Consider the following 15,921-nt stretch of genomic DNA (forward strand, 5'->3'; position numbering starts at 1 on the left):
CTATCAAAAAGTGCATATATAGATAAACACGTCTTTAAACACACACTCCTACATTAACAACAATAATGAAAATGCCCTTAATGTTACCGATTCTTAAAAAAAAAAAGTTTAGCGTTCTTAGCACAACTGGATATCTAAGCCAGCAGCTTCTAAAGTTCAGTTTTTTAAGCACGTCACTCAGCCCCCTGTGCATGTTTTCCAACTATTAGTAGGTAATAATATTATCGCTAGAACTTCTACAGTCATGTGATTAAGGGATATTTTAGGGATATTTTAAATAGCTCATGTATGATCTTTGCTACAAAAATGTAACTTTATTTTTGCCAACAATGCAGGCCAAAACTTTCCCATATTTTACTGTAGGAACCAACCGAATGCTACAAATTCCCAAAAGACATTCTAAGTAGTAGGTAGTGAAATAAGTCTTTTATGAACTATATCTAAAATAACAGTATCATTCTAAATAACTAGGAAAATAAAAGACAAAATTTGTTCATAGTACCTTCACAATCAAAGAAAAGTTTATTATTACCTTAAGTACCTACAACTACTGAAAAGGAGTTTGCAACATTTTTAAATTACTTTTCCAAAACATAAATGTGCATCTTCTAACACCGTATTTTTATTATTTAAAAATTTCCATTATAAAATCCTGTCTTCAGATACAAATATATTTATTCAGACTCCTACCATTTAAACAAAGGTTTTTATGATAATTAGCTTCAAAAATGTTAATGGCTTTTTTTGGTTGCACCCAAAACACAGGCATAGGAAAAAATATTTATTGCAATAACCTGTCAGCTTATCATTGAATAAAAAAAGAAAAGCACACATCGCCAACAGACTTCATCAGGATACAGATAAAATCTTCCTAGATTCCTCTGTTAAAATGCTCTAATGCTAAATATTTACTAACTTTGCACAATTTGCAGATCATCAGTAAGAAAAAAAAAAAAACACCTGGAGGACTGGGACTTAGGGAGGCTTGAGGATAAATTGGACTGAGACTCTCCGGACAAGGAGGCCAGTCTTTCCCACACTAGGAGATAGGCATGGGGAGAGGAAGAGAAGAATGAGCAGAAGGAAGAGCAGTCTGTGATTAGCTGGCCAATGAATTTAGGGAGCAAATGAAAAGTGTTTAGGGAGTTAAGACTGGAGACCTGTGAGCAGCCATCCTGAGACTAGATGCAAGTTTAGGGAGCAGACAACTGGCTGGATAAAATGACTGGGACTAGGTGGCTGGAAGTGGGAAGCAGTAATATACCTGATTTAGAGACAAGTCAGAGGACAATTTGAACTGCCCAAGAAAAGAGGCTAGGATGAATTACAATACAAAGAAGAGACAGCAATAGGAAGCATATGTGGGAATGGCAGGATTGGATGTAATCCTAGGGAAGGATACTAAAATGGATAGTTGCGGTGGGGATGCCAGGCAGGCACTAGCACGGACCAGGGAGTAACAAATCAACTGAGGAATTAAGATAAGATAACAGAGATAGCTCACCAATGTCCCAGAAGCATGCTAACATTTAGGTTCCCTCTGAATAGACCTTTCAAAGTGTCCAGAACTAAGATTTGAAACATGGAGAATGAAGAGCTGATTTGCACAAACAGAGAAAAGAGGCTAGGATAGGAAACGAACAATCAAAAAGCTCACCCATCATGCTGGAAACACGTATTCATAGACCTCCTCTACCCTAAAGCCTATAAAGTTTTCTACCAAGAGAACTCCCTAGCTGTCAAGCTTCCTGCTATTCTGCAGTAGGTGGATTCAGAAAAAGCTTTCGCTCTCTCCTGTTACTACTGTGTATAAACAATTAAATATTTATTAGCATAAAGACTGAAACTGGATGGTCTAACTATTAACCTATAAAGTATCAGAATACTCTCCCTCAATACTTCTTGTCCTCAAGTATCCCCTTCGACCTAAACCATCTAAATAAGTACTGAGACAGTGGGAGAATGATCCTGTAAACTTCTAGCCAAGGCAACCACCAGAGAAGCAAGATGTTAGCATCCCAGTCTATACTCCATGATTATTTAACTTTTATACAAAGTAGAGCAAGTTCAAGAGAAGATAGTGAAATTCCTACCCCATATAGAACACATTCAAGAAAGTGGAACCTAAGTATTCAATTTCTTGCAAGCAAAATACAGCAAAGAGAGCCTTCTAAATACTGAGTCATTAGAGCAAAGACAACAAAAAGTTACTGTGTTTTTTTTTTTAATAATTCCCTTAAACTTTCATGTGAGTGCACAAAATAAAATGTTTTGTTTGGAATTAAATAGCAATTACTTGTTTCAAACAAATGTTACAATGTCTTCAATTCAGTAACTTCTTTTCATCTTTATCTTTGGACAAAGCTGACTTGGGTACATTTTCTTGTTTCTTAACTGAAATAAAATATGTGCAACCTTAATGTTAAATAGTATGAAAGAATGTCTTGGGCCTCTCATACTTAGCACTTTTACTCTCTCTGTAGCTCAGATCCCCTTCTGTAAAATGGGAATAATTTGACCTTACCAAGATTTTGTGAAGGTAAATGAACGTGTAAATAATCAAGAAAACTACGATTGCAAAGCCATTGACACCATGAGCATCCTAGGAAGCCTTGATTAAATTAATAACTTTGTCAGCAGAGCAGGAACCTAATAATAATGAGAATATAAAACATAAGAAAATGAACAGAGAAGAACAACAAAATATTAAATACGTACACAGTGTTTGCTCGCTATCCATCCACTAGCAAGAACAAAGCAGATCTATTGAAAAAATATTAGGCAGTTCTTCAACTAAAGATGATCATATTCATAAAAGATGTGAACTTAAAATTTCACAACCTTATTTCTAGTATTTCTTAATACCCAAATACTTGACTTTGCAACTTTTAAGGTCTTTTTTTTGCCATAATAAAAATGTTACGTACAATGTTCAAGATAAAAATCAAAAAACATGGAAGTTCATCTGCCTGGTTTAGGGTAACATTTATCCCTCAATATTAAGAAAACGGCGTAGCATTTTGACACCTATCCCATTTACTTCTTTCAACTGAAACCAGGCAAAGCCAGTGGTTTTTGAGGCAAAACCAGATGAAGAACTCACGTGACTCCAAACAAAAAGCAATTTTCACACGGCTTCTTATGAACTGAATAGAAACAAGCAAGTCTGGCACAACTCAATGTTCTACAAGACATGCACAAAGGGCCTAGTTCTGAGAGGTGCTGAAGGTGTCTGCGTACTGAGCACTGCAGGATCAGGCTCAACTTGCTAATGACTTTTCATAGGGTAGTGGGGATTAACCACAATGTGACTCCTGCAGTCATTTGCAGCCTGAATGAAACAGGAAAAACTCTTTTTGACTTTACAAGGAAAGGGTTTGTGCCTTTTCCTTTTTGCTGAGAACAGCCCCTTTTATTTTCCCTAGACAAAAAAAAAGTTTTTTCTCACTAGACTTTACTTGGAAATGCTAACGATGTGTCACCCCCTCCAGAGAATGACAGGCCAACAACTAGACCTTCTTTAACAGAGGACTAAGTTGTTGTTATACAGCCAATAAGAAACTATTGAGGTGGAATCAACCACAAAACCACGGGTCCTCTGTCTGTCCAGCTCCCTTCCCAGGCACTAGAAACCTCGAATTCCTGACCATGGTGACAGACTGAAGTAGCAGCCAAAAGAGCACACAGACATGGTTGCTGCCCCCTATACCTGCCAGACAATTTCCTCTCCTAGGAAAGCATACAGAACAATGGAGTAGAGTATCTTCTCCTCTCTATTATGTTTCCCAGGCTATAAACATAGCCACATCCATGGCCACAGCTCTCTTTCATGGGGCTGCTTAAACATATCCAAAATTATCAACGCCTCTATTATTACTGCATCTACCACTATTAAATGTTTAAAGTTTAGACACTAAAAATTCCATATGCTGTACCTCGATTATTTTTTCTTAGAAAACCCTTAGTCAAGCAATACAATTAGGATGAGAGAAATGCCATAAACGGTAGTTAACTGAACAGTCTCTGAATGCTAGGCACCAGTATGAAATGAAAAGTGACATTTCAGACTCTTGCCTTTCCTTCTTTGGAGCATAGCATCAGAGTTTGAAGAATAAAAAGTAAATTTTGATCGATTCAGCTGCTTACCTTAGAAAACTGTATACACAGATGGAATATGAAACTTCTCAAGGCTACGGCTTGCAAAGTCTTTTTAAGTAAGGTAAGAAATCATTTAATCACCTAATTTTTCCCAGAGTAGTCAACAATGATACTGGTAGTCAGTGGCAAGTCTGCTAAATGTGCTGGTTTTGTCCAGGATAGAGTTATTTCTCTTCATAGTAGCTCGTATGGGGCTATGTTTTGGATTTGGGCTGGAAACAGTGCTGATAACACAGGGGTGTTTTTGTTACTGCTGAGCAGTGCTGACACAGAGTCAAGGCCCTTTCTGCTTCTCACCCCACCCCACCAGCGAGTAGGCTTGGGGTGCACAAGAAGCTGGGAGGGGACACAGCCGGGACAGCTGACCCCAACTGACCAAAGGGATATCCCACACCATATGACGTCATGCTCAGCATATAAAGCTGGGGGAAGAAGGAGGAAGGGGGGGACATTGGGAGTGATGGCGTTTGTCTTCCCAAGTAACCGTTACGCATGATGGAGCCCTGCTTTCCTGGAGATGGCTGAACACCTGCCTGCCGATGGGAAGTAGCAAATGAATTCCTTGTTTTGCTTTCTTTGCACACACAGCTTTCACTTTACCTGTTAAACTGCCTTTATCTCAACCCACGAGTTTTCTCACTTTTACTCTTCCAATTCTCTCCCTCATCTCACTGGGGGGGGGGGGGGGGGGGGGGGGGGGGTGGGGAGTGAGCGAGTGGCTGCGTGGTGCTGAGTTGCCGGCTGGGGTTAAACCATGACACTAGCTCAAAATGAAGTTTTAAAACATTAACGGGGATAGACATTTCTAAGTAGGAAAACAAGTAAGGAGGGTCCAAACTCCCAGACTTTGCCTAATGCTCCTCCAGCAGGATCAGACCATTTTCACTGTATAGCTACAGATAAGTAGTTAAAATATTTTTGTGAGCCCGTAATTGATAAGTTTTGAGGTCCTTGCATGTACAATGAGATTCTTCTGAGTGTATCAAAAGGAAAATAGCATCTAGGACCTACTGCAGTACTTATCTCTAAAGTCTTCGCTTTTTTTTTTTTTTTTAAACAAACAATCCATCCAAGACAATCAACAGGCCTTCATCCTCTGTGTGACCCAGCCATCAAAGCTGGTAGAGAATGCTGAATTACTAGAGGAAGGGAATCTGTACCTGCTAGGGTAGCAAGGGAACAGTATCCTCTGTACAGACCTGAGGAAGGGTAGCGACGAGCCTGCATGCCAGAAAGCTTCATAGTACGGGAAAGTATCCTCTGTCATCACTGCGCTTGGGTGAGTTGCTGTTTGACTTCAGCAATAGCTTTAGGAGTAGCAAAGGCCACAGAAGCAATAAAAGCTAGAAATATTTCAGCAGAGAGGCTGAAGTCTTTACTTGTAATCCTCAAACCAACTGAGGATTTGGATTTGCTTCCAGTCACAAATAAATAAGGGCTGAGCCTTGTAGCCTAGATGATGGAAAAGACCTAGTAGTACTAGTTAAATGGAGGAGGGAAAAGAGACAGACAGACAGACAGAGGGTGGGGGGGGCGAAACCACTCCTTTTCAAAGCCAGAAGTAAAGACATCCTTTTGGGCCTGGTGTATTCATTTACGCACGCGCACACACACAAAACCAAATCCAACTTGTGCCCCTGCTACTAACTTCTGCTGGCATTTACATAATGCCAGTCTAGTTTGCTGTGCGATACATGGCAACCTGTATATCCCTCAGCATTAACTCAGACTGAGAGCACTGGACTTGAAAGAAACACATAGCACTGCTAAAACATGCATTTGTGTAAATACTGAGTCTTTCCCAAGCATTTTTGTTGGGTTGGGTTTTAATTAAAAAAATCTCAATATATTGTGAATACTCTACAAGACTGTGGTAATGTCATATGATTATCAAAGGAAAGATGTAACATCAGCCTGACAGTTTACAAACGCAGTATTCAGTTCTACATGTAAAAGAGATCACATACAGTAAGCAAATAGGATCACTATTCACAATAATTACCACTCTAATTCACAGATTATCTCAAGAGTAGATGGTAACAGACCAACAAAAAAAAACCCCAACAACCAAAAAAAACCCACAAACCCCAAACTTTTTCCCCCCCAGCTGACCCTTTACACAATAAATTGTCTTTACGTGGCCACGACTTAGAGGAATTTCAATTGCAGACTTGACATTGCAGAGAGCAAAGTGTAAAGGTTGTGAATGGTGTGGTTGTTCAGAAGAAACCTAGAGCCTCCCCCTTCCCTTCACAGGCATCAACTTAATTAATTGTAAGAAACATGGTCATTATGCAAATGAATTCAGTCCTGTGATTGGTTATTACAGCAATGAAGATTCTCACACACTATCCACATGAGTTCTGAAAATAGCAACAAGCATCTGCTCTGCGCAGTCTACCCCATCAACTTTCTTTTTACTATTTGTTTGAAAAAGAGGCTTTCAATAAATTTGTGATTCCTGACACCAGAATTTATAAAGGACTAAAGCAACATCATGTGAACAAGACCTCTGGCTAAGTGAAATAACATTTCTGGTAACACTTATCTACAGACTGTAAGATGACTTGCTGGACAAGTTAACTAGACTAGTAATATATTTACTTCGTATTAACTACTCTGTGATCTGCACTGCATATCTATACACAAAGACTTCTACTGTGCATTTGTCTGATATATTTAAGACATATAACTTAATTATAATCTTTTGTTCATTCCAATTAGTTATTTTAATGCAAAATCAGTCCTGATATTTACTAAAGCTCATTCTTCCACTTCTAAACTAGTTTGTCATGTCTATTTTAAATTTCGAAGCCATGCAACATCATACCTACTTAAATTTTAACAAGGCAAATACCTTCCTCGGCAGGAAGAGAGTACACTCATTTTCCAAGGGTGAAAAGCTATGCAGCTTCAGTTTTGCTTGGACAGAGAAAGTAGGTAAGTTTAATTTCTTAAGCTATTTTGGCCAGTAAACTGTTAGTATTACAAAAAGTTTGTCCACAACACAAAAGAAAAGTTTCAAATAAATAACAAATTATTTTGTTTATCTTCTCTTTTGGGTTTTGTGATTTTAAAAGTTTTGGAGTGTGTATTTTCAACTTTGTATACACAAGACTGTAAAACAAGTTAGAGAAAAGGCTAAATCTGATTATCCCTTCTAGTTTAATAATTCATTCCTAACTCAGCCAGAATCAGGCAGGCAAATATGTCCAAAATTTGAAGGATTTAAAACCCACTGTAACTTGAATCCAAGTTTAGCTATAGAATCTTGTTTAGCTTCTTTTTTAGAGAATTCTGAGAAGGGGACATGCTTAAAATGTATCTGTATGTGCGTCAAAATAACACTGACATGGGAACTTAGGCAATCCAAAGGTGAGCACTAACAAAAAAAACCCCCAAACCCTAGAAACATGAGGGCATAAAACTTAGTCTGTGTCCTCCATATAATTCAACTGAACGTTGCCTACTTCTCCGGATAACTGCTGAGTTACCATCAATTGCCGAGTTTTGAAAATTGTTGAATAAGCAAATAAACACATTGGGTAAATAAGGCCAGTACTGGAGAAAATACTTTGTTCATTTACTCTAACTATATGAAATCTTAGTTCTAGTTATCCCAAAGAACCGTAAGATATTTTTCTTATGATGAACTCATAGCAATAAGAGATGCCACCTAAGAAACTCTTGTTTATTCTGAAACATTAGCTGGAAAGTGAGTAGAGTAGGTATATTTTGATTTAACATGTTAGGCATTCAGATTATTGAAAATTTTAACAGAAAATAAAATAACAATTTTAACTAGAGAGCATATGCATTTTCATGCTTTGTTCAGATTTAATTTGTTTTGGGGGCTTTTTTTTTTTTTTTTTTAAATAAAACTGTATTATTTACTGAAGCAACAACTACCACCCATAAAGGCTAAGGTAACTGATGTACCAAGACAAAGAGGTTCAGAGGCAAAGACAATATCATATGCTAACAGTCAAGAAAATAATGTCAGTGTAGAGTTCTCCCTTCAAGGATAGTCTTAATTTACGATCCTTTCAAAGTGTAGCTATTGCTGTCCCAAACATAAAACAGAGCTCTGAACATACAGCCTAGAATAAGGCTCTATTTTAATAATAAAATTAATGATATTAGAATGGGCCCTCAAGAAATTTTAGTAACCCAGAATTTTATAACACACTTTGAATTGTGAGATGACTTAGTATTAAAAATAACATTCCATTTCTATGACTGTCTTAACACACGCTGCGCCCTGCAAGGAACAAATATGTGATTACACATGCACTAATTAAATATTTATAGTAAGAAAAAATATGCGTCATCATAAAAGCAGACAATATTGTGTAAAGATATAATTCTCTTCTATTACTCTAACTAGAAATCAGAATCAAGGAGACACAGGAGTGTTAAACTCTCCCATTATTATAGCTGAATAACTAACACTTACATAGTCCTTTAAAAAAATAATGAGATACAGAAGCCAAAGTATTAGTTAGCTCAAACAAGGATGAAGATGCAACTTTCAAACTCTTAAGAGAAGAAACATCCGGGAAAAAAACCAAGAAATATTTAAAATCACCCTGTTTCTTTCACCTCTGCCTCCTCATTAGTATGGGTTCGAGGCTCTTTCCTCCAGCAGCAGGAGCCAAGCTCCCAAGCAAGTGGCACATTTTGTTCTATGTTCTTTCAGGATATGGAATTCCTTTCCTTGTATCCTCTAAAAAAAGAGTTAAAACTCTCATCCTGACTCTCTGGCTGTATGAGAAAATTTCCAGCTGAACTCACATCACTAAGTGCTATAGGGTTACAAGGTATATAATCATGTGTAAATGATCAAAATATTGGAAGATAATTAATAGTCTGGTCAAACACAAAGTTTATGTGCACTTACTCCCAGAATTCCATCACTGGAGAAGTGGCATTTTGTAAAGAGACTTGACTGCAGTTGCTCAGATTAAGTTTTTGAAATTCCACACAGTTTTCTATAAAAGAACAAAAAAAGAGTTTGCTATATTGACATGTAAGTACATTTCTTCTTGTGCATCTTCTAGTTTATGCATCTTGTAAAGCCACCATTCTATGATACATTTTCTCTATGTGGTTAAAAGATTCCTAGGTACGCTAAGATGCCACAGCTGCTACTTGCGCAACACTGTATTTTGATCACCAGATCACAGGCCTATCCCAGAAAAATATCCATGCAGTATGCTACATTTTCCTATAACACTTTCCAAAGGCACAGCTGCAATGGCAAGGGCCAATAAAACACCTGAGGCAGAAGAAAGACGCTTTGAGAAACTGAGGCAATTGGTTGGGAATTACAACATACTCCTACCTCAACTGCTGGTTCAATGGCCAATGGTAACAACTGGCTTATGAAACACTGCCAGCAACAAGCTTCCACTTTGCCTTAACATGGCAAGAGAAAAAACAGCCCAGCTTGTTATTATTATCTCTAATACAGAGAAAGGAGATCAAAGCAGCTCAGCATTGTTGAGTTGACACTTAGTATTTGAACAGCGATCAACATTGGCTAAGCTCCTTTGCAGGATTGCCAAAATTGATACTGAAGCCTTCCACATCTATTGGGCCCAAGACTAGTTCCCTAACATAACCTAAACTGCAAGATTTCACATAGCTGTAGGTGTGCTCAGAGAACACAATAATGATCAATTAATAAAAGCCATGAAAGACAGTACAATTGGTGCATGGTTTGAAATCGGACAGTAATATAAGGAATAAATGCAAAAACTTCAGGAACATGGAAATAAGGGCACTGGTATGTATTCCTCCCCATAGATGTTTGTGATCTTCAAATGCAATAAGCAGAGCATTACAGATAAAAATATCAATGAGAGGACATATGCAGAGCCCTGTACTGCAAACCCTTAGGAATACACACCTCATCTTATATGAAAGAGGCTACTTCGTATGCAGTAAGGATTATTTATGTGACTAAATTTTCAGAAGTAGTTTGATGAACATTATCCCTCAACATCTGGCACTAAAAAGAGGGAATCCAAAGTTCCACGTTTAATATTTTCCTCTCCATTTAAACTCCTCCTGATTTCATTAGAGTGAAAGAGCAAGATTGTAACCTGTCATCAGGTTATCAGCTCTTCAGTAGAATTCACCTAGTGTACTCAGGGAGAATAGATTTGATTGCAAATGAGAGTCTTGGGATTTAGCCAGAATATCTTACAGAATTAACAAAATCCGAAGTCGTCTTCTGCTATCTGACATTATATTCTGCGGGAACAAATGCTTATGCAATGACCTAAACCAAAAAGGTATGAATAAGTCTTCACTCCAGGATTCCTTTATCATGGTGTAGTACAATGTGGTTGGCCCATTTCCACAGACTTTTCTGCCAGAATAGTTTTATTCCTGACATTTTAATATATTAATCAATTACTTGGAAGTATTTGTATAGCAATAATCTCTACTGAGGTCATACCTGTATTCCATTCATGCCCACAGGTAGCCCAAGGAAGCTCTGTAGTAAAGCAGTTAAACAAATAGAAGATAGCCCATGCTAAAATGATGATGTAATATACATTTAGATGTGCCTCTATAACTTGGGTAGCATATCCAATGCCTAGAGAAAAAAAAGGGAGACAATAGAAAACTTTTACTTTTCAGGTAATTTAAAAACAAATGCTTACTACTTTAAGTATATCTTAACTTCAATTTTGATACAATTTATTTTACTTTACTTTAAATTTTATGCATTCTTTTGCAGTAGAACACAGAGCTGTTTGTTACCTTCAAATAGAGGGCAAACTTTCCTCCAGCATGTAATGCCTCCTTCACTAGTAAACTGTCCCAAGGCTGTCTCCAAGAAAAATACTGGTATTCCACAGCAAATAAAAAAAACCACATATGGGATGAGGAAAGCACCTACAAGCAAACATTGAGGGAGTATTGGTTACAATGACTACAGTTCCTTGACAGCATAGTGAGAAACTAATTTTGTTAATAAAGGAAGGATCACCCATTAGCCATCTCTCAGGCATCGTGCTGAAAGTGCAGAAAGTGTTTACTCCTGGCCCCAAATATCAAAAGTTAACCTGTAAGCCAATGTCATGGACTAAAAAAGACCGGACCAAAGTTCCTCAGTATAGACTAAATTCTGCCCATGTGTCTCAAACACAGAAAAGACCACAGTCTTGCTCAGCCACACAGTTCTGCTCTGATCATCACTAAGTCAGTCTACACTATCTTCTCTTCCTTGCTTTTCTCAGGAAAGCAGGGATGAAGAATTGTTATGGAAATTAAATCCAGTAAGTCCTTTGTAAGTTATTTGGATAAGCCTGATGATAAGGATCATGAAATGGGAATGATGAAATAAACTTTAGAACTACTTACAAGAACAGGAAAGCAGGGCTTAGCCTTATCAGCTAGAAATATTAATGTGAAATTGTAGGAAAATAACAAAGGATCAACATTTTTGTTCAATGTTGACAGTAAACTCCAGGATAGGTAATGAATAATACAATTCAATGCTGAAGCGTTGCATACAACAACAACAACAGTCTTCTTTTATCAATTAACACATAGCAGAAGTATTGTATTATTTAATGACTGATTGCGTTATTAGGTGTGGCACCTAAAGAGCATGGCTGTGAAGTATGCAGAAGCAAAGAAATGAGAGAAGATACATATGTTAGGCATAATGTCACTTGCTAATAACAGATTTTAGGTATTCCATTTAGAACTGAACCTAAATAATAAGGAATAAAATACAGCCTTCTGACTGTGTAGACAATCCATCTATATCTATATATATATATCAGGCATAAAGAATTCTTTTCCTCATTCCCCAAGTACTCAGACTTTCTGATGAGTCAAAGGATGAAGTGGAAAGCAAGCAACTATATTGGTTTAGACTGAAACAAGGAAAGAAAGAAATAAATACTGAGAAGAAAGCACAAAATAACCGATTCTGCCATTTTTACTTACACCAAGAAAGTTTTACTGGTTTAACCAGGCAGACTAGCACAGCAGAGTACTGCACAGAATAATTTCTCTGAAATTGTAGGAAAATTACAAAGCATTAACTGTCTAATTAAGTTATGAAAATAAAGGTTAGTACAACATATATAATGTGTTATATCCAGGCCTCAATCTACTTGCTCCCAAACAAATAATCCCACACAACTAACTAACTTTATTTAAAGCTCCCATTAAACAATGTAAGCATCCCACCATCCATTCCATTTCAAATCAACACAAGATATGCTAAACACACAAAGTTTTGGTGGATGCAGTTTTCCCTAGGAAGATGTGTTTTACAGTGCTGTCCGTCATTGCATACATCGATCAGTTCTTTAGAGCACTAGCAATAGCAGCATTTCCTTCCTTCAATGGGAGTCCTGAAGATCAATTTGATCATTAATGAACAGCACCTTAATAGCTACCTCTCTAATGCTAAATCTTTGTCAGAATATTAACTACGAACAAAATGTTTCTGAATATACTTCAGGAAAATTTCTACAACTACAAGGCAAATAGGTATCCTGTTCATGATCTTAAAAACAAAAAAAAAACCACACCAAAAACCAAACACCACAACACATCCACAACCTGCAACAATTGTTATGCTTTAGTCACTTTGACTAGAAAGTTGAGAACTAATTACAGCTGTTTTGACTTGCAGTTTCTTTCTTCAGGCCCAGCACATCAAGAGAGATCTCTTCATGAGTAGTCTCTTCCCTCAACCAAGCAATTTCCCTATAGTTGAATCTCAGCTGCATCTCAACCAATACATGTGGATTTCACAAAGAATGGAATCCTTGCATCTAAAACATGGTTTCTCTGTATCCTTTACCGTGCAAACGGTTTGAACAAAATCCTTATAGGCCGGGCAAACTGCTGACCAGTATCAAATCCAGCTTGGCCCACTCATATGCGCGATCATAGCAAGTTTAACATGGCAACTTGTTGAAATTGAAAGTATTCGCTTTGACTCGCTTTTTCTAACACTGTTCTACAACAGGTATACATCTTGAAAATTAAAGGACATCAGGTTTCCCAGCTTGCAAAGAGGTCATATTCCAAGAAATATCTAATTCTAAACATGCAAAGAAATTAATTTTCCTAAAAAAACCCACTAAATGTCCATAAGAACAAATTAAAATTACAGAAGCTTATGCCTACGCTACCTGTTAAGACTCGGAGTAAGTACCAGAGTGAGGTCAGACCTCAAAAGTTCCATACTACTGCTTCTAGATTCATTCTGTATCTAGCAAGTTATTTCATAACTAGCTCATATATCTTACCATTGTCTTCACTTACCACACACTAAGTAGTTTTCAGTATTTACATCTGATGCATCAAACAAGTCCAACTCTGGTCTAATTCCAGCAGGGCACTCCAGAGAGTTACAAAAACACAGGTCATAGACCAAGTCCTCGTTGAATAAAATTGAAGTCAATGGCAAATTTCCCATGGTGCCAGGACATGACCAATTAAACCACACACGTTAATTCTATTCTTAAAGAATGGAGTGGTGATTAAGTATGATATTTAAGTAATTACTTTTTCACCAAGTCACCCAAAAACATGGTTAGAATTTTTTCTACCTAATGTTATAGTCTTAAAAATGATAGCATGACATTTTGACAAGCTAGCATATACATACAAACGGTACGTACAAATATAAAGGTTACTGTACGAACAAGGAAATCTTCATTATATGCCGAAAAAATATTTCTATCTTTTCCTCTGCCAAAACTTCTCTGGGAAAACTTTGACAATCAACAAGAAACCATTCTGCATATCATATCCAGCATATTAGTATTTATGTACTAAGAGCAGTACTTGGTAGCATCATTCTGGAAGCAGGTGAATTCTTGTTATCTTAGTTTTGCCAAAGTACAGATATATAAAGAAAGGAGCTGCAAACCATAAATACATTTTCCACAGTAGTATTAGCCTTATAGAAACAGCAGACAAAGTGGGCCAAAACCATCCCTGAGTTCAGACAACTGTGCCTAGGTTTGGAGGGGCAAGGGAAAGAAATTTGGCACAGCATTGTTAGCAAACAAACCCATTAAAGAACAGATCTTTGCATATCAGCCACTGAACATATTATTTTTCTCCCAGCCTATATGCTTACACTAAGACTGATTCAGGCCTTCAGTGGGGAGAATGTTGAATCCAGTCCATAGAATTCTAAATTAAATTTTTTTTTTTACTTTTCTTTCCTCATTGCTTTGCAAGTCACAGCTGACGTGCTTATTCTTAACTGTCACATATCTTACATGGTTACAGTTAAGTATAAACTAATACACGCCACATGTTATACTTCTGTAGAAGTTAAGTCTGTTCTTTTCTCTCTCAAATAACATTCTTATTCTAAATTTCATAGGGTTTGCTCTCTTCTTTGAGTAATAGGCAGCTTTTACATCTTCCCCTACCCTACTGTAGTGATTTGGGAAGTAATGAGGAAAAAAGTACGGTTGAGTTAAAGAAATTTTCATATGACAAAGAAAAAAATGTAATCTTTGTAGCATTATCAAAACCAATATTCATCCTCTCCAAAGTATACTGTTGCAAAAAATAAACTGCTGCATTCTTTTCTATGTCAGACAAACTTATTAAAGTATGGTTGGGTCTGTATTCACACACAGGAGAAAACCCACAGTGTACTACTATAGCAGAACACTAGCTTCTTCTGCATTAAAAATCTCACAGAAAAAAAAAAGTCAATTTTTTTACTAACACAAAAGAAACTTGTGAAAGTAAGCCACACAATATTTGGGGAGGAGAAGGAAAGAGAAACACAATGATTTTTTCTTAGTTGTCAGATGCTTAATACTGCCCTCTCTGCAGATATACTCTATTCCTGAATACCTCTCTCTTAACTAGTGCAAGAAATCACTGTAAAGCATTCTTAACTGTTTATTTCCCACATGTTTATGGCGAGCTGTAAATCAACATATGATGCCATCTTACCTCCTCCGTTCTTGTAGCAAAGATACGGGAATCTCCATACATTTCCCAACCCAATAATCTCCCCTGCCACAGAAAGCACAAATTCAACCTTATTGTTCCAGTGACCTCTTTCATGAACTTTCTTATCGTTGCTGTGGACGAGGTTGGTACTTGAGGCTTCTGGGTCCAAAGTATCTTCTGGCTTGCCATTAATTATAGGAATAGTCTTTTCAGCTGTCATGACTGTTCAGCCTAGGGGAGAACAAAAGAAAAACATACAGATGTTTTAAGGCACTTGTTAGTAATAAATAACCTTCAACGACTAAGAAGTCCCTCAGTTTATCATTGGCTTCTTATTACCTACATAAATTTGCAGGTGAAAGCAAAGGAGGCAACTTCGTAATGCTGGAAAAGTTGTAAAGAAGGAAAAAGGAAAGGGGGGCGGGGGGCAAGCTAACAAGAGGAAAGGAAGGAAGTAATGGAAGACATTTAGCAATTATCACACTTTTAACAGTCCTGGTGAATTAAGACCGTAAGTTCTGTACACTCCAAAAATAGCACACTGATACCCGGTGTGCAGTTTCTTACCAAAAAATCCCAAGTTATATCAGGCCCAATTTTTTAAAAGGATAATTATATTTCTTAGAATACATAGCAATACACCTCTGACATTAGCATCACAGATGTCCAGAGTTCCCCTTGTTCAGCAACTTCAATGGAAGATGTGCTGCGGAGGAGTGGGTCCCATGTCAGGAAGATTTATCCAAAGCATTTAAACATTGCACAGCCCTCCTACTGCAAGCTTCTCTGGCAATG

General features: G+C 37.3%; 1 protein-coding gene across 1 annotated transcript in view; it reads right to left on the reverse strand.

Annotated features, from left to right (window-relative positions):
- Window positions 1-15,346, reverse strand: part of SLC6A11 (solute carrier family 6 (neurotransmitter transporter), member 11) — a 109,483-nt gene extending 94,137 nt beyond the window's left edge. The window contains exons 1-4 of the mRNA XM_009329263.1: window positions 15,127-15,346; window positions 10,933-11,067; window positions 10,625-10,765; window positions 9,059-9,149 (exon numbers count right to left, since the gene is read on the reverse strand). Of these exons, the coding sequence (XP_009327538.1) occupies window positions 9,059-9,149; window positions 10,625-10,765; window positions 10,933-11,067; window positions 15,127-15,346 (587 nt within the window). The remainder of the gene's footprint in view (window positions 1-9,058; window positions 9,150-10,624; window positions 10,766-10,932; window positions 11,068-15,126) is intronic.
- Window positions 15,347-15,921: the final 575 nt, after the last annotated feature.

This window comes from Pygoscelis adeliae, unplaced genomic scaffold (assembly GCF_000699105.1).
Source record: "Pygoscelis adeliae isolate BGI_AS28 unplaced genomic scaffold, ASM69910v1 Scaffold277, whole genome shotgun sequence".
Lineage (NCBI taxonomy): Eukaryota > Metazoa > Chordata > Aves > Sphenisciformes > Spheniscidae > Pygoscelis > Pygoscelis adeliae.